Raw genomic sequence first — 23,403 nt, forward strand, 5'->3', positions numbered from 1 at the left:
ATGCTGAATGTAACAGTCGATCTCTTGATCAACTTGGGTACAATCAGTCTGCCAAAAAATTTTTGAATCTCAGCCAGTCCCTGCTGAACCAGCTGGGATTCGAACCATCTATGGTCGGCTAACACGGAAAGGTCCTCTTCACAATAGGGGAATTGAGACGCAGTAAAAACATAACCTGTTCTTTGCTAGTGTCAAATGTAAGAATAATTGTTTATATAAAAAAAACATTTTCTTTTATTAATAGAGTTGAGGATCACTATTACAGACACAAGGTAAGCTTTAAGCAACAAAAAAAATAACTTACTATAAAGATCAGATTCGTCCAGAATCTCAGATTTAATAATTTCTTCAATGACATCTTCAAGAGTTACCAGTCCCAACACCTCGTAGAATGGATCTCCTTCTCCTTCACTGTTAACTTTCTGTACAATGGCCAAGTGAGACTTTCCTAGGAGAAAATGCAAACAGGTTTGACACAGTGCTGCAAGGTAACATCCCAGAATATAGTAAAACCTTGGATTGCGAGCATCATTTGTCCTGGAAACATGCTTGTAATCCAAACCACTCTCATAACAAAGTGAATTTCCCCATAAGAAATAATGGAAACTCAGAGGATTCATTCCACAAGCATTTATTTATAAGTCCTTCAGTTTATAGTCCATAAAAAAAAAAAAAAAAAAGAAGATTACAGCAATGTGATAGGTTGTGTAAACGTAAAATGTCCATCCGTAAATGGCAGCCTCCACAAGGGGATCAGAAGCAAAAACCAGCAGGCGCTACAGTGTTATATAAATACCTGAGAGACAAACACATAATGAGCTAGTATGCATCGCATACTAGCTCATTATGAAATACTTACCTTAGAACGAAGCCCCACAATGCCGACCGCGCACCTCTCTCACGGGTGACATGTTTGGTCGCCCTTCTTCCAGGTTTGCGGCATCCGGCCATCTGATTGGCTGGAGCCGAGATGATGTCCCTCCCGTGCATGCGCGCGGGAGCCGACGTTCACGGCACAGGGCTCTGAAGGAACGGCGCGAGCGGCTGTTCCTTCAGAGCGCATGCGCCAGTGATGTCACTGGCTGCATGAAAGGTAAATATCTCCTATACGGTACATGTTTAGGAGATATTTACAGTAACTATAGGCAAGTCTCATCATAGGCTTACCTATAGGTACAAGTTGCAGAGGAGGGTTTACTTCCTCTTTAATAAAAAAGGTACAACATTTAGCAGTTCATGGTTGATGATTAAAAGAGGCACATCTAAGTATGCAGACATCTGGGTAAAGCTGTCCACATAGACCGTCCTTCTCATCGCCGGCTCTCACCGCCGTCAGTCTGCAATCGTGACTGGGAAGACTACCCTGCAGTAGAGCAATCTGAAAACGAGGCGTGGAACGCAGTGTGGAAGGGATGACGTCAATGGCAGGGTGGAGGACGGTCTATGTGGACAGCATTACCCCAGATGCCTTCATACTCGAGATGTGCCTGTTTATCATCAACCGTATGAGCTGCTAAATGTTGTACCTTCATTATATGTAACCAAATTGCTATATTTAGAGACACCTCCCCTCTTTTATACAGTATCTCACAAAAGTTTACACCCCTCACATTTTTGTAATTTTTTATTTATATTTTCATGTGACAACACTGAGGAAATGACACATTGCTACAATATAAAGTAGTGAGTGTACAGCTTGTATAACAGTGTACATTTGCTGTCCCCTCAAAATAACAACACAGCCATTAATGTCTAAACCGCTGGCAACAAAAGTGAGTACACTGGTATCATGTGACTCGTTAGTGTTACAAGGTCTCAGGTGTGAATGGGGAGCAGGGGTGTTAAATCGCTCTCACTCTTACTGGTCACTGGAAGTTCAACATGGCACCTCATGGTAAAGAATTCTTAGGATCTGAAAAAAGAATTGTTGTTCTACATAAAGATTTTACCAAGGCTATAAGATTGCCAAGACCCTGAAACTGAGCTGCAGCACGGTGGCCAAGACCATACAGAGGTTTAACAGGACAGGTTCCACTGAGAACAGGCCTCGCCATGGTCGACCAAAGAAGCTGAGTGCACGTGCTCAGCGTTATATCCAGAGGCTGTCTTTGGTAATTAGATGTATAAGTGCAGCCAGCATTGCTGCAGAGGTTGAAGGGGTGGGAGGGGGTGTCAGCCTGTCAGTGATCAGTCTATACGTCTCATACTGCATCAAATTGGTCTGCGTGGTTGTTGTCCCAGAAGGAAGCCTCTTCTAAAGATGATGCACAAGAAAGCTTGCAAAGTTTGATAAAGACAAGCAGACCAAGGACATGGATTACTGGAACCATGTCCTGTGGTCTGATGAGACCAAGATAAAACGTATTTGGTTGAGATGGTGTCAAGCGTGTGTGGTAGCAACCAGGTGAGGAGTACAAAGACAAGTGCATCTTGCCTACACAATCAAGCATGGAGGTGGGAGTGTCATGGTCTGGGGCTGCATGAGTGCTGCCGGCACTGGGGAGCTACAGTTCATTGAGGGAATTGTGAATGCCAACAGGTACTGTGACATATTGGAGAGCATGATCACCCACCCCCTGGGGACAGGGCCACAGGGCAGTATTCCAATATAACGACCCCAAACACACCTCCAAGATGACCACTGCCTTGCTAAAGAAGCTGAGGGTAAAGGTGATGGACTGGCCAAGCATGTCTCCAGACCTAAACACTATTGAGCATCTGTGGGGCATCCTCAAAACAGAAGGTGGAGGAGCTCAAGATCTCTAACATCCACCAGCTCTGTGATGTCATCATGGAGGAGTGGAAGAGAACTCCAGTGGCAACCTGTGAAGCTCTGGTGAACCCCATGCCCAAGAGGGTTAGGGCAGCGCTGGAAAAGAATGGTGGGCACACAAAATATTGACACTTTGGGCCCAATTTGGACATTTTCACTTAGGGGTGTGCTCACTTTTGTTGCCAGCGGTATAGACAATAATGGCTTTGTGTGGCGTTATTGAAGGAATGTACACTGTTATACAAGCTGTACAGTCACTACTTAAAAGTTTAATTTCTTCAGTGTTGTCACATAATAAAAATATTTACAAAAATGTGAGGGGTGTACTCACTTTTGAGAGATACAGTACTTGGTTGTGACATGAGGCTACTTGTATATCAAGACATTGCTTATTTATATCATGTCAAAATTGTTAACATTTTTGCTTGTCTTGCAAAACGCTCTTAGGCTTCTTTCACACGGTCCGCCTCCGCAGGCGGATCCGTGTTGCTCAGCGGGGATCGATCCGCGATCCCCGCTGAGCCGGGCGGATGACAGCTCCGTCTCCACTTGCAGAGCGGAGAGGGAGGTGTCTCAGCACCCGCTGCCCTCTATGGGGGATCGGAGGAGAGCGGACCGCTTGTCCGCTCCCATCAGATCCGCTCCGCTCCGATTACTGAACGGATGGAAAAATAGGGTTTCCATCCGTCCAAATTTCAAGCACAGGATCGGATGCGGATGGCAGCGGGTGTCAGCGGAGGTGACCTCCGCTGACACCCGCTGCCCCATAGAGCTGCATGGAGGATCCGATCAGATCCGCCTAAAAAAATGACAAGCGGATCTAATCGGACCGCCCGTGTGAAAGAGCCCTTAAACCAAGTTACTCTCAATCCAAGGTTTTACTGCATCTTGCACAATATACAGAGATTAAGTAAAAAGCTAGAGCATGCTGCCCACAAAATCAAGGGTCTAATTGTCATACATCTAGTGCAGGTAAGAAAACACAAGCGGCCGCTTGACTGGATGTCATAAAGCAAGAGCCATATTGCATAGCTTCAGTTTTATAAATGAGACTTATTGTGTTCTATGCCACCCAGACAGCACACACCAATCACCCGCTTCCCTGTGGATTTGTGGCTTGCCCAGGTCACCCTATCCATCCTATGTAAAATTTGCCACATCCCTATCACTGTAATTCCAGTTATTTTGGAAAACAAATACAGAGATAATTAACAGGACAATTTTGCAAGACTCTGATGACAAGAATACAATGTGTGCAGTGTGTGTAGGATATGAAATGTACTGAGTGCCAGGCAGGTAATTACACAATGACAGTTAATTACATGCTTGGAGATTTCTCCTATACCCCTTTTCATTAACCACTTCAGCCCCAGAAGGTTTTACCCCATTAATGACCAGGCTATTTTTTGCGATATTGCACTCAGTTACTTTTAACTGACAATTGTGCAGTCGTGCGACGCTGCACCCAAATAAAATGTATGCCTTTTTGTCCCCACAACTCGCGCTCTTTTTAGGTGGTATTTGATCACCTCTGCGGTTTATTTTTTTTAAGCTCTAAAACAAATCTATAATTTTTTACTTTCTGCTATAAAACCCATCCAATCTAACAAAAAAGCGCATATTGATATTTTGGTATATTGATTGCAAAGGTTATCGGGTCTACAAACTATGATATTTTTATAGCTTTTTTTGGCGACAATTTCTAGTGGGACTGCGACATTGCGGCAGACAAAAATCAGACACCTGACAATTTTTTGGGAACCAGTGACATTATTACTGTGATCAATGTTAAAAATATGCACTGTTACTGTACTAATTTCACTGGCAGGGAAGGGGTTAACATCAGGGGCAATCAAAGAGTTAACTGTGCGCCTAGCTGTTGCTTGCCAACTGTGTGGGGGTTGCTCTGACTGGGTGAAGACAGATCGGTGTTTCGGCTTAGCAGGAACACAAGATCTCCATCCTCTCCCTTGTCAGAATAACGATCTGCCTTGTGTACATAGGCAGATTACCTCTCTGCCTCATATATGCAGCTGCTCGGCGTTAAGGCCCACTCGCCGAGCAGCCGCATATATGCATACGGCCGGCGCCAAGGGGTTAAAGTATAACTAAAGGCAAAAAACAACTTTTTTTTTCTAGCATAGCTTTGGATAGGGATTAAAATGCTTGTCAGTTTGTATTGCTGTCTGTGCCCCGGTTAAGGAGATTCACCCTCTCTTGTCCTGTTTACCGATCATTGAAAGTAAAAGAAAATTCCAAATTTTGAGTTGTCCCCAGAAAAGTAATAGGGAGGCAACCTTCCAAAAGGGGACACTTGTTGACCTGGGGGTCCTCAAGGAATTCCCTTATTTTGCAGGGATTTCATCTCACTTCCAGTTTGGCTTTGGGACAGGAAGTAAGGGAAATCTCTGCAATGGGACATGGATGGCGAATAAATTAATAAATAAATGAATAATCTTAAGAGTTATAACCCTCCTTTGCTCTATCCAAAATGAAAAGAAAAAAAAAAAAAAAGAAGATGATTTTGCCCATAGTTTTGCTTTCATTCATTGCCATAGCTGTAGGCCAATGTAGTAGCCTACCCAAAAACGTTCCACTTTTCTGCCCGTTGCTTGCAGCTGAAACAGGGGAGAGATACCAACTCAGCTTTCGAGCTGTACAATGCCACTACACAAGGCTCCTGGAGAATTCTGGAAGTTAAATAAGGTATATGATGGCAGCTGCAGGTGCTGTAACTTCGATCACTTTAAGGTTTGCTTTAAAATGGTAAACTGTCTTTGGAGTATGGACAAAATAGAAAAAAAAAAAAAAAAAAAAAAAATTATGGGATTTTTGACTTCCCGTAAAATTTCTCTGATGTTCATTGACTGACCTAGCTCCTGATCCATTGGGTTATACTGGCCCCTACAGGAGTAGGACATTTTGCAGGAAAAAAAAAATCTGGCTACGCCTATGGGCAGTCCCAGGGAGTATACTCCCTCTCTCTGCTATAGGCACTCAGTTTTGTTACAAGCAGTGGCAAAAGAATTACAACTCCACAGAGTGGTGGGTGTTGTGTGGGTCAATGAACATCAAAGAAATTAGTTTTACGGTAATTCAAAAATCCCATTTTCTCTTTCGTTCATTGACGGACACAGCTCCTGATCTTCATAACCATCAGGGCGTCCCAAAGCAGTGTTAAACATGAGGGGTGGGAACAGAAAAAAAAATTCCCAAGGCTAAACAGTAGCCAACCAGGCATCAGAAGCTCAACCAAAACTGGAGCGCACCTGAAAAAAAACAAAAAAACACACCCTCAAAGAGGATCAGGTCTTCTCAACAGCAGCCTAAAAAACGCTGCGGCCAAAAGAAGCATCCGCAGATGCCAACACATCCACTTTATAGAACCTTGTGAAAGTGTGCACCAAAAACCAGGTGGCCGCCTTGCAAACCTCCGTCACTAACCCCTGATGATGGAAGGCCCAGGAGGCACTAAGTGCCCAAGTACAGTGTACCTTGACAGGGAAAGGAGGAACCTGACTCCTGATTGAATAGGCCTGAATAACTGTCTGATCCATCTGTAAATGGTCACAGAGGAAGCGGACAACCCTTTTCTGAGGCCCATTCGTGAGCACAAATAGTGAGTCTAAATTCCTAAAAGACTCTGTAGCTGCCAAATACACCCTAATTACCCGGACCACATCCAAGGCATGGAAGGCAATTTCCTGCAGATATTTAGGGCTGGGACACAGGGAAGGCAACACAATGTCTTAATTCAAATGAAAATCAGAGACAATGTAAGCAAGGAAATCTCCCAAAGATTCTCAAAGGGAGACTTCTGGGATTGAAAGCACCAAAATGGGAGATCCCAAGGCAGCAACGGAGACCACACTGAAGGAACCAAAATGTCGGACACCCTGAAGAAAGGTACGAAGCAGGGCATGTGTGGCTAAAGGTCGTTGACTTTGGCAGTCTGACACATTGGGCATTGATGGTACTTCTGTTCAAATCCCCATTGAAGGAAGGTGAAGATCCGAGCTATCGAGAAGGAGCGAAGGTGAACTCCAAGAGACTCACACTACGCAATGAATGTCTTCCACGTGTGATGGTAGATCCTCCTAGAAGTAGATTTCCTAGCTTTTAACAGCGTAGGAATCACAGACTCAGATAAACCTCTATCCTTCAGCACCTGGTGTTCAACCTCTATCCTTCAGCACCTGGTGTTCAACCTCTATCCTTCAGCACCTGGTGTTCAACCTCTATCCTTCAGCACCTGGTGTTCAACCTCTATCCTTCAGCACCTGGTGTTCAACCTCTATCCTTCAGCACCTGGTGTTCAACAGCCAAGCCGTCAAAGCCAGCGACTATAAAACAGGATGGAGGATTGGTCCTTGGGACAGAAGATCCTCCCTGAGAAGAAGCCTCCAAGGAATGACACTTGTGCCCCTGGTGATTGACATAAGCCACAGCACTGTCCGATTGAATGTGCACTGGACATCGCTGAAGATGATCCGTCCAATGGTCCAGACAGTCTGATCGCTCAAAGTTCCCAAGACATCGAACGGTAGTCTGGATCCCCTGAGCAGAATGTTTTCCGAGGACGCCTCCCCAGCCGGACAGGCTGGCATCCGGGGTGATCACTGTCCAACACAAGGGGAGGAAGGATTTTCCCAGACGAAGCGCCGGAGAGCGAAGCCACCATATTAGGAACTCCTTCGTTCCCCAGCTCAGCCGGATATGATTGTCCAGAGATTGCGGAGTCTTGTCTCATTTGGCCAGAATCTCCCTTTGCAGGCACCTTGTATGAAACGGTGCAAACAGAACTGCCTCGAAGGTAGACACCATCAGGCCCAGCAACCGCATGCAAGTCCGGAGGGATGATCATCTGCTGGACAGCAGGAGACAAAATTGCAGCCTGCAATATCTGGAGTTTTTCCAGAAGAAGGAGCACTCTGGCTAAGACTTGAGTCCAGAGTCAGACTCAGATAGTCCATCTTTGTGGATGGAACCAGAGCAGACTTCTAAAAAATTCAGAATCCAGCTGAACTCCCGCACAGTTCGTATGATGATTTCCAGGTTGTCCACCAGAGCAGTAGGAGACTCCACACGCAGAAGGAGGTCATCCAATTAGTCCAGTACCATGATCCCCTGTTGAGGAAACCGAGCTAGCACAGGGGCTTTTGTGAAGACCCAAGGAACAGAGGCGAGACCAAAGGGTACCACCACAAACTGATAATGCTCCTCTCCCACAGCAAAGCGGAGGAAGCGCTGGTGACCTTCACATATTGGAATGTGAAGGTAAGCATCCTTGATGTCCATAGGGGAATTTTTCTGCCTATGAAGCAGGTATGCCAACACCGTGTGAATGGACTCTTCAGAACCTCTACACCCGCACAAAGCAGTTCGGCGCCTTGAGGTCCAGGATTGGACGCACCTTGCCTTCCTTCCTGGGAACTGAACAGGTTTGAGTAAAAACCCTGAAAACGTTCCGAAGTCAGATTAATCAACCTTTGAGGCAACAGGTCTTGTACGGCTGCAAAACAGACCCTGTAAGTGGTCCGGGGACAGGCACAAGTTGGAAGGAAAGAACCTTGCCGGGGGTGAACAGAGCAAAACTTGATCTTGTAGCCAGACTGAATGACTTTGTGGACCTACTTGTCTTGTACCAGGGAACCAGCGAACATGTCCCCCCAGCCTAGAAAGGAGGGCACACCTTCATGCCGAAGGAGCCTTGTGTGTGGGTCTTGAGAAGCCCGCTCTCAGCTTGCCAGACCAGGTTTGTTTGGAGCCCTTGTCAGTTGACCCTGAGGGATGAAAAAAAAAAAAAAAAAAAACCTTATGAGCCGACAAGGAGGGCCCATGTCTACAACGAGGTTCCTTACCCTTAGCAGCGTACGGAAGAAAAAAGGTGCTCTTCCACTCTGGGAGACCTTTAATGATGTCATCCAGTGTAGCTCCAAGCAAGTGATCTCCTTGAAAGGGAAGATCAGTCAAGGCCTTTTTAGAAGTCTGGTCTGCAGACCAGCATTTGAGCCAAGACATGCCGAAGGGCCACTGCAGAAACAGAGAGCAGAGCCACTAGGGGAGCCTCATCCAAAGAGACATCACAGATAAACTGCAGTCCCTGGACCAGCTGGTCAGCCCGCTCAGCAAAGGCAGGGGGGAGCTATTCTCCCACTCGGTCAGAGTTTGCGACACCAGGGAAATGGTGAATACCGGCCTCAGTGCTGAACCAGCCAGACATATTGCGGGCCACAGCCCCCGCCTTCCTGTCAGCCAAATCCTTAAAGGCCGGGGACTCAACTGGAATCGTGGTTGCCTTGTTCAGTCTGGACTGGAGGGTCCACCACTGGTGGAACAGTCCACTTCCTAATAAGGGACTCCTCATAGGGTTAACGCCTAGAAACCAGCAAACACATCCCCCCCACCCCTGATACGGGAGTGGGTGCACCTTTAATCTTGCAACAGGATGGAATCACTGTGTGGACCCGTTTGTCCTTCAACCAGTGAAGACATCCCCCACTCCAGAGGGCAAACCTTCATGCCAAAGAGGCCTTGTCTGCAAGTCTGGAGAAACAAGCTTGGTTTGCCAGACTGGGGTTGCTTGGAGCCTCCCACAGGAGGGCTTGAAGGATTTATTATCCTCGTCAGTGGCCCAGAGGGTCGGAAAAAAAAAAAAAAAAAAAAAAAACCATGTCAATGAGGCTCTTTATGATGTAATCCAGGGTAGCCTTCAACAGCTCAACGCAAGCAGTGGGAACCTGCTCATTACTCAGACCATGGCGTAAAAGTTTTTCCCACTCAGTTAGGGACACCAGAGCCATGGCCATGATGGGCTGCAATGTCAAACCGGCAACAGTAAACATGTTGCGGGCCACAGACTCTGCTTTTTTATCAGCCGGGTCTTAAGGCCAAGGATTCCTCTACCGCAGTGGTCCTCAACTCCGGTCCTCGGAGCCCACTAACAGGCCATATTTTAAGTATTACCTTGGGGAGATGCAGACTAGAATACTGCAATCACTGAGCAGCAAATGAGATCACCTGTGATGTAATTTAGTTATCTTGCAAACCTGGCCTGTTAGTGGGCCCCAAGGACCAGGGTTGAGGACCACTGCTCTACTGGAATCATGGCTGCCTTATTCAACTTGGAAGCAGGGAGGGTCCCCCACCAGTGGAACAGTCCACTTCTGCAGGAGTGATTCTTCAAAGGGATACCACACAGGGACGTTTTGGGTGCTCCCAATCCTTGTAGACAAATTTGTCAAAGTAGGTAGGATAACGAAAGGCTTTGGCTGAACGAGACGGTTTGTGAGTGCCAAAGGGGACGGCCATATCCGCAACTGCCTCAGCAGCATCCTCTATTTTTAACAATTCACGCATTTAATTAATAGGTGCATCCACCAGCACCTTCTAGTGCGCTGCCGTGGAGGAGTCATCCTCACTATCAGACAGATCAGGGAGCGTGACGTCTAGGCTCAAAGCAGTAAATTCAGGATCTGACTAGACCGATGAAGCAGAATGCGGGGGGACGCTTCATGTCAGTCTTATGCCCAAACGCCACCTCCACCTGGGACACAAAAGGACTCCAGGACCGCCGTCAGTGGGTCAATGGGGACCAGAGACCCGGCAGGACATGCTAGATATCTATATTGATTTGGACCAGCTAATGTATTAGGAACGAAAGGATGCCACATCGTTTGATGGAAATGAAAATCAACCTACAAAGGGCTGAATTCAAAGACACCCGAAAATAGTGCAGTAGGTTAGTCCCATTTTGCTGAAATGCCTTTGCAGCAACTCAAAATGGTACTCAGTAATTTGTATGCCCCCCACGTGCTTGTGTGCATGCCTAACGTTGGGGGCATGCTCATATTGAGACGACGGATGCGGTCCTTGGGCATTTCCTCCCAGATCTGGACCAGGGCACCACTGAGCTCCTGAACAGACTGAGGTGCAACCTGGCAGCGTCGAATGGACCGAAACAATGTCTCAGAGGTGTTCTATTGGATTTAGGTCAGGCGAGCATGGGGGATTATTTAAGGTTATCAATTCCTTCATTCTCTAGGAAATAGCTGCATACTCTTGCCACATGAGGCCGGACAGTGTCCGCTCCTGAGAGACAGTCACACCAGTGGCCTGCTGGAGATTCTTTTTAGGGTTCTAGCAGTGCCCATCCTGTTCCTCCTTGCACAAAGGAGCAAATACTGGTACTGCTGATGGGTTAGGAACCTTCTACAGCCCTGTCCAGCTCTCCTAGAGTAACTGCCTGTCTCCTGGAATCTCCTCCAGGCTCTTGAGACTGTGCTGGGAGACACAGCAAACCTTCTGGCAATGGCAAGTATTGATGTGCCATCCTGGATGAGCTGAACTGCCTGTGGAACCTCTATAGCAGGGGTGTCAAACTCAATGTAATCGTGGGCCGCATCAGCAATAGGATTGCCCTGAAAAGGGCCAGTTGTATCTGTTAGACTAGATGTCTAGAGCATTCCCTACCCTTACATAAGATGTCAAGAACCCCTCCACCATCAGAAGTTGAGTTCCCCCACCCTTTTTTACATCACAGTGCACCCCCATTGCTCTATAGGGTCCAGGTATCGCCTCATGCTACCAGTAGAGACACTGACCCTAGCAAAACTAGTGAAAAACAGTCAGAAAAGAAAAGTACGGAAAAAAAAAAAATCTGCGGCCTCCACCTGAAGATTTTTTCCTGTTTTGGAGGTCATCTCATTATTGCGCATCTAGTGCACCTGTTGGTAATTTCATTAACATCAAAGCAACTGAAAATGATTAACAACCCCCTCTGCTACCTAACTCACCAGATCAAAATCCCAGGAGTTTAATTGACTTGATGCTAAACTCTGATTAAAGGTGTTCCTTTAATTTTTTTGAGCAGTGTATAAAAAGATAAAAAAAAAAACAATGCAATAAAATATTATATAAATATATAAAAAAGGAATTGGGCAATTGAAGACACTCACCTTTCTTAAACTCCTCAAGAACAGCATCCAATTTGGTGTCACTAAACACAAAGTGAACAGGGTGACTGTAGAAACGAGTAATGGTGTTCAAAGTAGTGCAGTCATCTGGGTCTACAAAGGCCAAATCTTTTACATACAGAATATCCACAATATTGGACAGTTCATTTTCATATACGGGTATACGGGTGTAACCGCTCTCCATAATACTGGACATCGTGTTAAAGTCTAACACAGCATCACTGGGAAGCATAAAGCAATCCTCCACCTTGGTCATCACATCCTCCACCGTCTTTGTGCGCAGTTCCAGAGCTCCCTGAATAATATTCATCTCTTCACGAACCAGACCGCTATATGGCTCTGTAACCTGCAACAAGGAGCGGACACATTCATTACACAGCAAAAGTAGAGGATAATGCAAATGACACTGCCTGCCATTAAAAGAAGCTGGTTTTCATTACACAACGGCATAGAGTGATTATCAAAGAGTCTGCACAAGGCTTCAAACAATACGCGAACAAAGATGGGAATGAATAAAACAGGACAGTACCATTTCCGACACCCTCTATGGCAGGGGTCTTCAAACTATGGCCCTCCAGCTGTTAAGGAACTACAATTCCCATCATGCCTAGTCATGTCTGTGAATGTCAGAGTTTTACAATGCCTCATGGGATGTGTAGTTCCACAACAGCTGGAGGGCCGTAGTTTGAGGATCCCAGACTCTATGGCCTTATCACCGTAGACAAGGGATGGGGCTGGAGATGACAAATTATCTAGTCCCCCTAAAGGAAAAATTTAGCGACTAGAGTGGCCAGAGAAACGTTCACTCTCCTGTGTATACGGTGTTGCTTACTTTGAAGAAAACTTGTCACGACAAATAGCGGGGGCCACCATTGCGGACCTACTCCTGAAAATACAATTTGCCTGGCTGTTTCCAGCTCTAAATTACTAACCAGAAATAAGCCTGCAGTAAGTCAAGACACCGCTCCTTTTCTGCATACTCATTCCAGGTCAGCAATTCAGAAAGTGGTGGAACTTGTCAGCATGACAGCCAGCTTATTGTAGTTTTTCAAGAGGCGAGTTCAGTAAAGGCAGCCTACCTAATTACTTCAGTACAGATTTTATTTAAAGAAACATGGAATCTGTCACTGCTGACATCATCTGAAAATGTAGGCTGCCTGGCTGCCATTCTGACCCTCTGGCTCCAATACCTTGAGTTACTGACCTCCAAATATGCAAAGAAGAACTTCAGACTTTTCTACAACTTTCCTGTAAAGCTTACTTTTTCCAAGTCAATGACTCAAAGTATGAATGCCAGAGAATCAGAAAAGCCTGTTGACTATGATTTTTAGAAATAGGTCAGCAAGAGATGATCCCGGTATTTTGCTCATGACAAATCTATACTTTCATGTTGCTGAAAAATGTTCTGTAAATATTCAGTAGTAATTCTCAACCTAACAGTGGCAGTGCATCATATGCAGAGGACAGTCTGAGATCCACTGGGTGCACTCCTGCAAATGGCTATGGAGAATAAAGACTTTCCAAGTTCCTTGGTACTCGGTCAATGAGCATTTGACACACATACTAGGCAGACCGGTAGTTCTGGTACCTTTCAGGCAGTATATCAGTGTTCTGCACTTAGACAAGTAGCAAAAAGTTGAGTCCTGGCCCAAGCATGGAGGACATCCAGAACCACGGCCCCCAGCACGGAGGGAAAACAAAAAAAGCAAACACACACACACACACGTTATACTGCTCTGTGCAATGGTTTTGCACAGAGCAGCCCCGATCCTCCTCTTCTTGGGTCCCCTGCTGGTGCTCCTTCCCCCAACCAGTGCTCCAGGAAGAATGTTTCTTGCTATGGGGGCACTAGTGCATGCTCTATGCAGCCATAAGACACACAGCCACTGCTCTCTCTCAATAGGAGAGACCAGGGACAGCCAAGGCTCCTGCTCTAATCGCTCATTAAGGGGGGGCACAGGTATCAGTGGGGGCTGGGGGGGGGAGCAGCACACAGGTTTTTTACCTTCATGCATCCAGTGCATGAAGGTAAAACAAAAACCACCAGCCTTTAAAACCATTTTAGGTCTAGGGATAGAGGAGTAAGCTGCAATTCTTTTCTGCAGGCTTCCTCCATGCTGTGCGACCAGTCTCCCAAAGCCTCTTCTCCAAGTTGCTCTCATCAGGGGTTGCACCCTGACGTTTTTAAGGACAATGCAGGGCCAACAGTCATGCACCATACATGAGAAAGGCGGCAGGCACTGAAAGCCTATCAGAGCAAGGAATAAGTCAAGTTTTACAGCTTAGGGATGTTAAGCATCCATTATAATTGGAGATGCACAGAAATTTCAGCGGCCAAAACATATCGGCCTGAAAAAGGTGTCTTCTGCCAACAGAGAAAAAGGTGGTGATAACTGAGCAGAAAATGCACACGAGTTTGTTGTGATGTGTGTTTTTCTATCAGAACCACATCAAAAATCGTAACACGGGTGCAATATTGATGCACTCCTAATGAGTTTTAAAAGCATTTCAGTGGGGAGGTGCGTTTTTGGTAGGGATGCACTGAAATTAAAATTCAAACCTGCGCTGCGCCCTCCTCCTTCCTCACGGCGGCCATTAATTTCGGCATTTTTAACCCATTTTTGGCCGAAACGGGATAGGCCCATTTTCGGCCGAAATTTCGGTGCATCCCTAGTTTTTGGTGTGGTTTTTTTTTTTTTTTTTAACTGACCAAAAATGCAGCAAGCAAGATTTTTAACACCACAACAGAAGCACAATGGACCAGTGTAAAGACAGAGAATTTAAAAGCGATGCATTTATCTTGAGCTTTTCTTGTGCTAAAGGTGACAATCACGGCTGACAAATTCATATTCATTTAAAATCATGATGATAAAAAATAAAAATATAATACCTATAAAAAAATATATATTTTTTCTCAAAAACTAATTTTCGTGCATTCTAAATTTTCCGTTTTGGCACCAACACTTCTATATTGTGCAATTAATTATAATGGGAGTGCTGGCTGCCACTTTAAGCACAATGCTATCCAACAGACTTAAAGCATAACTCCACTTTTGTTGAGAAAAAAACCCTCTCCTCTGGGTGATCTATGTACACTTCAAGGATTTTAAAAAAAACTTTGTTACAGATTCCTACCTTTTGTTATTATGAAGAAATCCCTGTGTGTCTGTATCCATGTGGGAAACTGGATCTAAATGAGTGGTTTTATAATTATCAATCAGCTGTGCACCTGCAGGGCTCCAGTGAGGAAAGCCGCTGGACCTGCATCCCTTTAGCTATGATTTCCTATTGTAAGTTTCTCCTTAAAAATTTAATTTTTGGCGCAGGGGATGCCTGAAATCTGACTTGAATCTTAGTGCAGACTTCTGGGAAAATCAGTGAGCCAATCACACAAGCAGGAAATTATGTTTCTGGGGTGTGGTCAGTACACATTCTGTGTACAGAACAGCTCCAGGTAGCCATATTGCATTTTCAGAAAATTACAACAGCTGCAGATTGAAAAGGAAAGGTCATTTTTTAATAACATTCAATTACAATTGCACACGTTCTAATATTTTTTCTTTATTTCCCCCCAGAAAGTGGAGTTACCCTTTAACCACTTAAGCCCCGGAAGATTTTACCCCCTTCCTGACCAGGGCGTATTTTGCAATTCAGCACTGCGTGACTTTAACGGACAATTGCGTGGTCATGCGACGCTGTACCTAAACAAATTTGACGTCCTTTTTTTCCCACAAATAGAGCTTTCTTTTGGTGGCATTTGATCACCTGTGCGATTTTTACTTTTTGCGCTATAAACAAAAAAACAGCGTAAATTTTGCAAAAATAACAATATTTTTCACATTTTTTTTATTTGAAATCCCCCCCCCCTAAATTTAACATTTTGGGCCAATTTTTTTTTTTTACCATATGTTTGGTTAAAAAAAAATAATAAATCGCAAAAAGCGTATTTTGATTGGTTTGCGCAAAAGTTATTGCGTTTACTAACAAAGGGAAAGATTTGTCATTTTTTTTTTTTTTTAACACGTAATGGCGGAGATCTGTGATTTTTTTTGCGGGACTGCGACATTGCTGCTGACAGATCAGACCCTTGACTGACATTTTTGACACTTTTGGGGTTACCAGTGACATTTCTACAGTAATCAGTGCTATACATATGCACTGTTACTGTAAAATTACACTGGCAGTGAAGGGGTTAACTTTTTTTGAGAGGGAGGGGTTATGTGTGTCCCTAGGGGTGTGCTTCTAACTGTGATTGGCTGTGGCTTGAGGTGTAGGAGCAATGATCAACGATCCTACATAGTAGAACCGTATGATCACTATTCCTACACAGGGGAGAATGACAGGCGGCTTGTTTACATCAGCCGCCTGCCTTTCTCCCTCCCTCTCCACCCGACGATCGCGAGTGACACGCGGGGGGTATGTGACCACGTGGGAGTGCGCCTCCGGCGGCGCACGCTCGCTCCCTAGACCCTCACAGGCTAGCGACGTATCCCTACGTCACTCTGCCTGTGAGGGGCTGGCCGTCGACGTAAATAGTCGTGCGGCGGTCGGCAAGTGGTTAACAAGATTTTGGTAAAACTGAAGCTGGTTAACCACTTAAGCCCCGGAGGATTTGGCTGCTAAACGACCAGAGGGTATTTTGCGATTCGGCACTGTGTGACTTTAACGGACAATTGCGCGGTCGTGCGACGCTGTACCTAAACGAATTTGGCGTCCTTTTTTTCCCACAAACAGAGCTTTCTTTTGGCGGTATTTGATCACCTGTGCGATTTTTTGATCACGCGCTATAAACAAAAAAAGAGCGTAAATTTTGCAAAAATAGCAATATTTTTCCCTTTTTTTTATATGAAATTCCCCCCAAAAAAAATGTAAAAATCAAAATTTTTTAATATTTTCGGCCAATTTGTTTTATGCTACCTATGTTTGGTAAAAAAAAAATCGCAAAAAGCGTATTTTGATTGGTTTGCGCAAAAGTTATTGCGTTTACTAACAAAGGGAAAGATTTTTGTCATTTTTGTTGTTTTTTTTTTTAACGCGTAATGGCGGCGATCTGCGATTTTTTTTGTGGTACTGCGACATTGCGGCGGAAAGATCGGACCCTTGACTGACATTTTTGACACTTTTGGGGTTACCAGTGACATTTCTACAGTAATCAGTGCTATATATATGCACTGTTACTGTAAAAATACACTGGTAGTGAAGGGGTTAACTTTATTTGAGAGGGAGGGGCTGTGTGTGTCCCTAGGGGCGTGATTCTAACTGTGATTGGCTGTGGCTTCAACTGTATGCAGAGTGATCAATGGATCTACATAGTAGATCCATGTGATCAGCTCTCATACAGAGAGGAGAATGACAGGCAGCTTGTTTACACAAGCTGCCTGACTTTCTCCCTCTCCCCCGCCGATCGCAGAATGGCCGGCGGCGATCGGGTCCGCCGGTCACACGCGCGGGGGGGGTCCGTGACCACGCGGGAGCGCGCCTCCGGCGGCGCGCGCTCGCTCCCTAAACCCTCACAGGCGAGCGACGTAGACCTACGTCACTTTGCCTGTGAGGGGCTGACCGCCGCCGTAGATAGTCGTGCGGCGGTCGGCAAGTGGTTAAAGCCAGCAGCATGTTTACAGTGGCAGTCATGTGTTTAGAGCTGAATTCCAGGTATGGATTTTTTTTTTTGCATAGTTACCTTGGTCCAGCTACGCATATTCAATACTGGCTGATTCCTGTGAAAGCAAAGAATCATTGTCACTCTAGTAACTGGTGCTACTACAGTGATCTTGGCTGTCTTTCATCTTATGTTGGCTGCCATTCAGAGAAATCTTTGCATTTTCTCAAATGCAAAGTGTTCTCTGACTGGACCAGGTGGAAAGGCAGACGGTGACGTCATGATCTCCATCTTGTCCAATCAAAAAATACCTTGTTCTTTGAGAAACCTACACGAGTTCTTTGAATGGGGAACATTGCCATAGCGACAGTTACTACAGCGATTCTCTGCTTCCACAGTGGTCAGACAGGTATTCAATTTGCATATTGATTTTGTTAGGTGTCAGTTAAGTAACGCAGTGCTGTATCACAAAGATTGGCCTGATCATGAAGAGGGGGGGGGGGGTGTAAATCTTTCAGAGGTAAAGTGGTTAAAAGGATAAGTTCATCCATAATCAGGGTGTAACATGATATGAACGGTCCCATGAGGCATTGCAAGGCTGACAGTTAGAAGCATGACTCCCACAAGCAAAGGCATGATGGGACTTGTAGTTCTGCAACAGCTAGAGGGCCACCAGTTTGACACCCCTGCTTTAGAGGACCCAGAAAAGCTCCCCAAAAAAATTTGCATTTATTATTTTTTGTTAAAAAGGAGAACTTATTCTTTAAAGTGGTGTTCCAGCCTCACCCCCTCCCCCTCCAAAAATGTAACCACTTTAGGACTGGAGGATTTTCCTGCCTTACATCCAGGCCACTTTTTGCGATTTGGCACTGTGCGACTTTAACTGACAATTGCGCGGTCATGCAACGCAATACCCAAACGAAATTTATGTCTTTTTTTTCCCCCACAAACAGAGCTTTCTTTTGGTGGTATTTGATCACCTCTGCGCTTTTTATTTTTTGCGATATTAATAAAAAATTGCGAAAATTTTGAAAAAAATAACATTTTTCTACTTTGACAGTTAAAAAATATCCAATATATTCAACTTTTCTCATATATTTAGGCCAAAATGTATTTAGCTACATGTCTTTGACATAAAAATTCTCAATGAGCGTATTTTTAACCTCTAAGACCGGTAGATTTTACCCCATTCCTGACAAGGCCATATTTTGCGATTCGGCACTGCGTTACTTTAACGGACAATTGCGCGGTCGTGCGATGCTGTACCCAAATTAAATGTATGTCCTTTTTTTTCCCACAAATAGAGCTTTCTTTTGGTGGTATTTGATCACCTGTGCGATTTTTACTTTTTGCGCTATAAACAAAAAAAAGAGCGACGATTTTGAAAAAAACAACATTTTTCACATTTTTTTTATATGAAATTCCCCAAAAAAAAAAAAAAAATGTAAAAATGAAAAATGTAACATTTTAGGCCAATTTGTTTTCTGCTACATATTTTTGGTAAAGAAAATCGCAATAAGCATATTTTGATTGGTTTGCGCAAAAGTTAATCGCAGCTACTAACTACGGGAAATTGATGTCATTTTCATTGTTTTTTTTTTTTTTTTTTTTAACTAGTAATGGCGGCGATCTGCGATTTTTTTTTGTGGGACTGCGACATTGCGGCGGACAGATCGGACCCTTGACTGACATTTGACACTTTTGGGGGTACCAGTGACATTACTACAGTAATCAGTGCTATAAATATGCACGGTTACTGTAAAAAAATTACACTGGCAGGGAAGGGGTTAACTTTATTGGAGAGGGAGGGGTAAATGTATGCCTGGTGCTTACTGACATGTGTGGGGGGAGGGGACTATGTGACACAGGGACAGATCGCAGGGTCAGCTATGATGAATCCTGTAATCTGTCCCTGCCTGTCACTTAGGAGATCCGCCCGCTTTGTTTACACAAGCGGGCGGATCTCCTCACTCGATTCCTGACGATCGGGGAGGAGCGGCGGTGATCACAGACTGTCCTCCCCTGGCCCGACTCCCGCTGTGACTGAATACAGCGGGAGCGAGCCTCCAGCGGCGCGCACGCACCGCCCACAAGGGGAGGAGTCCAGCGATGTAGACCTACGTCGCTGGACGATAACGAGACACTTTGCCGTAGTACGCTCCATGCGAGCGGTCGGCAAGTGGTTAAAGTCAGCAGCTACACATACTTCACAGACCCCCCCCCCCCGTGCGTGTGACCGGCGGACCCGATGTCCGCCGGTCACTCAGCGATCGTCGGTGCAGAGGGAGAAAGGCAGGCGGCTGATGTAAACAAGCCGCCTGTCATTCTCCCCTGTGTAGAAACAATGATCACACGGTTCTACTATGTAGGACCGTTTATCACTGTTCCTACACCTCAAGCCACAGCCAATCACAGTTAGAATCACGCCCCTAGGGACACACATAACCCCTCCCTCTCAAAAAAAAAGTCAACCCCTGCCAGGGTCATTTTACAGTAACAGTGCATATGTATAGCACTGATTACTGTAGAAATGTCACTGGTAACCCCAAAAGTGTCAAAAATGTCAGTCAAGGGTCCGATCTGTCCGCCGCAATGTCGCAGTACCGCAAAAAAAAAAAAAAAAAGAAGACACAAATCTTTCCCTTTGTTAGTAAACGCGATAACTTTTGCGCAAACCAATCAAAATACGCTTTTTGCAATTTTTTTTGCAAACATATGTAGCATTAAACAAATTGGCCGAAAATGTTAAAAAAAATTTTGATTTTTACATTTTTTTGGGGGGGAATTTCATATAAAAAAAATGTGAAAAATATTGTTATTTTTGCAAAATTGACGCTCTTTTTTTGTTTATAGCGCATGATCAAAAAAAAAAAAATTCGCACAGGTGATTAAATACCACCAAAAGAAAGCTCTGTTTGTGGGAAAAAAAAGGACGTCAAATTCGTTTAGGTACAGCATCGCACGACCGCGCAATTGTCCGTTAAAGTCACACAGTGCCGAATCGCAAAATAGGCCCTGGTCAGGAAGGGGGTAAAATCTTCCGGGGCTTAAGTGGTTAAAGGCCACCCAACCAAAGGGAGGAAGTAGAGCTGGAATTTTTAGTACTGTTGGGTAAAGCAGCAAAGCTGGGATCAGTCATTATATTAAGGGACTTCAACTATCCCGACTGACTGCGAAGAGGGGACTACACACTCACTAATGACCCGTCTATTCACGGAAAACCTTACAGGACAACTAGATGTATCAGTTGGTGGATTTTCCGACTAGAATGAATGCAGTGCTGGATCTATTATTTACTAATGACCCAGATCTAATCTCAGGAGGTAGGAGTCCGTGACAACCTGGGCTCTAGCGATCACAGGAGGATTACATTTAGCCTAAATAACAATATAGCTAGGCAAGAGGGGAACACAAGAACCCCAAACTTCAGAAGGGCAAACTTTCCCAAACGGTGCTCAATGATAGAGAAAATAAACTGGGACCAAACCCTAGGAACACGAACCACGGGAGGAAAAATGGGAATGCTTTAGGAACATTTTAAACAAAAGCATCTCACAGTGCATTCCTATGGGAAATAAATTTAGAAGAGCCAAAGCCAAACCTGGCTGGCTAAACCATAATGTAAAAAAATGTATTAGGGAAAAAAAAATGGCCTTCAAGAAATATAAAATCGGAGGGCACATTATCGGCTTTCCAGCAATACAAGGAATCAAATAAGAAATGTAAATACAAAATCGCTAAAATCAATTTCAAGAGACAAATAGAGGATAGTAAAAAGAGCAATAAGAAGTTATTTTAATATATAAACAGCAAAAAAAACGAGGTCAGAACATGTTGCACACATAATTAACGATGATGGGAGGATGGTGACAGAGGACACAGAAGGCAACCGTGCTTAAAGAGGTTGTAAACCTCCGAATTTAAAAAAAAAAAAAAAAAAAACACCTGAAAGACAAACGCATAATGAGCTAGTATGCATCGCATACTAGCTCATTATGAAATACTCACCTTAAAAGACCCCCGAACTGCCGACCGCTCACCTCTCTCATAGGCGACATGTTCTGTTGCCCTTCTTCCAGGTTTGCGGCATCTGGCCATTTGATTGGCTGGAGCCATGATTACGTCACTCCCGCAAATGCGTGCGGGAGCCAACGGTCACGGCACGGGGCTCTGAAGGAACGGCACCAGCGGCCGTTCCTTCAGAGCGCATGCGCCAATGATGTCACTGGCTGCATATAAGGTAAATATCTCCTAAACGGTGCATGTTTAGGAGAGATTCACAGTACCTATAGGTAGGCCTATGATAAGGCTTACCTATAGGCACAACTTGCAGAGGAGGGTTTACTTCCTCTTTAATGCTTTCTTCTCTTCAGTCTTTACATAAGAAAAAAGAAGGGGTACACTGACCATGACTGTATGGTTAGCAGTAACTCACAGGACTTGCCGCCATGGCTAACAGAGGGTGAAATCAGGGAAAGGCTTGAGAACATGAACACAAATAAATCACCAGGACCAGATGGCGTACACCCGAGAGTACTCAAAGAACTCAGTAAGGTTATATCTAGACCACTGTTCCTGATAGTATTTTGACAGGAACTCTACCAGGCGACTGGAGCAAAGCCAATGCGATACCAATATTCAAAAAAAGGGCAGAGGCATGTCCCAGGAAATTATAGGCCAATCAGCCTGATGTCAATAAACTTCTGGGGGGTCTATATCCAAGAGTTTGCTAAAGAGAACATCAGCAGTAATCAGCACGGGTTTACAAAAGGGCGTTCTTGTCAAACCAATCTCTTAACATTCTATGAGGAGGTGAGCTGTGAGCTAGATAGGGGGAGACCAGTGGATGTGGTGTAACTGGATTTTGCTAAGGCGTTTGATACAGTTCCCCACAAACGCTTAATTTATAAAATAACATCTGCAGGCGTCGACCACAAGGTTTGCTCTTGGATGGAAAAAAAAATGGTTAAAGGGGCGTGTCCAAAGGGTGGTAAAAAATAACGCGTACTCAGACTGGTCTGGGGTGGTAAGTGGGGTCCCCCAAGGCTCAGTCCTGGGACCAATTTTGTTCAATTTATTCATAAACAGCATTGAGGACGGGGTCATTAGCTCAATCTCAGTTTTTGCAGATGACACAAAATTATGTAGGGCAATAATTTCACATCTTGAGGCAGAAATCTTACAGAATGACCAGAACAAAATAACAAGTGGGCAACTACATGGCAAATGAGTTTTAATGTGGAGAAGTGTAAGGTATTACACTTGGGAGACTAAAAACAAATGCCCAATACACTTTGGGGGGGGGGACCCCTGGGGGAATCCAAAAATGGAGAAAGATCTGGGAGTCTTAGTGGAAGATAGACTTGGCAATAGCATGCAATGTCAAGCAGCAGCTGCCAAAGCCGGCAGAATATTAGCATGCATAAGAAAGGGGATGTATTCCAGAGATAAAACAATAATCCTACCACTTTATAAAACGCTGGTCTGACCACATCTGGAGTATTCTGTCCAGTTCTGGTCGCCAATCCTCAGAAGGGATGTGAAGGAGCTGGAGAGAGTCCCAAGAAGAGCAACTAAACTGATTAGGGGATTGGAGGACCTTAATTGTGAAGAGCGGTTACAAGCGCTTGATTTATTCTCCCTGGAAAGGAGACGCCTGAGAGGGGACATGATAGCAATTTACAAGTACCTCAATGGTGATCTCAACATAGAAAACAATGCAACTATAGTACATCGATGGGTTTAGTTCCTCTTTAAAGCGGAGTTCTGCCCCCAACCCACCCAGCAAAAAATTAAAAGTCACCAGCTATACATACTGTAAGCTGCTGACATTTAATAGGACACTTACCTGTCCTGGAATCCAGTGATGTCGACACCCCAGCTGATGTTTCTATCGGCTATTGGGTTCTGCCGTCACCATTGTCTGTAAGGAAAACAGGCAGTGAAACCTTGGAGCTTCACAGCCGGTTCCCTACTGCTCATGTGCAAAGTGCGCTGTGCTTTCTGAATGGCCCGGCGACAGGTGAGGGAGGAGAGAGGTCAAACTTCTGAGTGAT

General features: G+C 44.8%; 1 protein-coding gene across 1 annotated transcript in view; it reads right to left on the bottom strand.

Annotated features, from left to right (window-relative positions):
- CNNM4 (cyclin and CBS domain divalent metal cation transport mediator 4) overlaps positions 1 to 23,403 on the bottom strand; it is a 114,469-nt gene that overhangs the window by 87,204 nt on the left and 3,862 nt on the right. The window contains exons 2-3 of the mRNA XM_082254550.1: positions 11,731 to 12,094; positions 305 to 448 (exon numbers count right to left, since the gene is read on the bottom strand). Coding sequence (XP_082110676.1) covers positions 305 to 448; positions 11,731 to 12,094 — 508 coding nt within the window. The remainder of the gene's footprint in view (positions 1 to 304; positions 449 to 11,730; positions 12,095 to 23,403) is intronic.

The sequence above is a fragment of the Pelophylax lessonae genome (genome assembly GCF_965119305.1).
Source record: "Pelophylax lessonae genome assembly, chromosome: 4".
Lineage (NCBI taxonomy): Eukaryota > Metazoa > Chordata > Amphibia > Anura > Ranidae > Pelophylax > Pelophylax lessonae.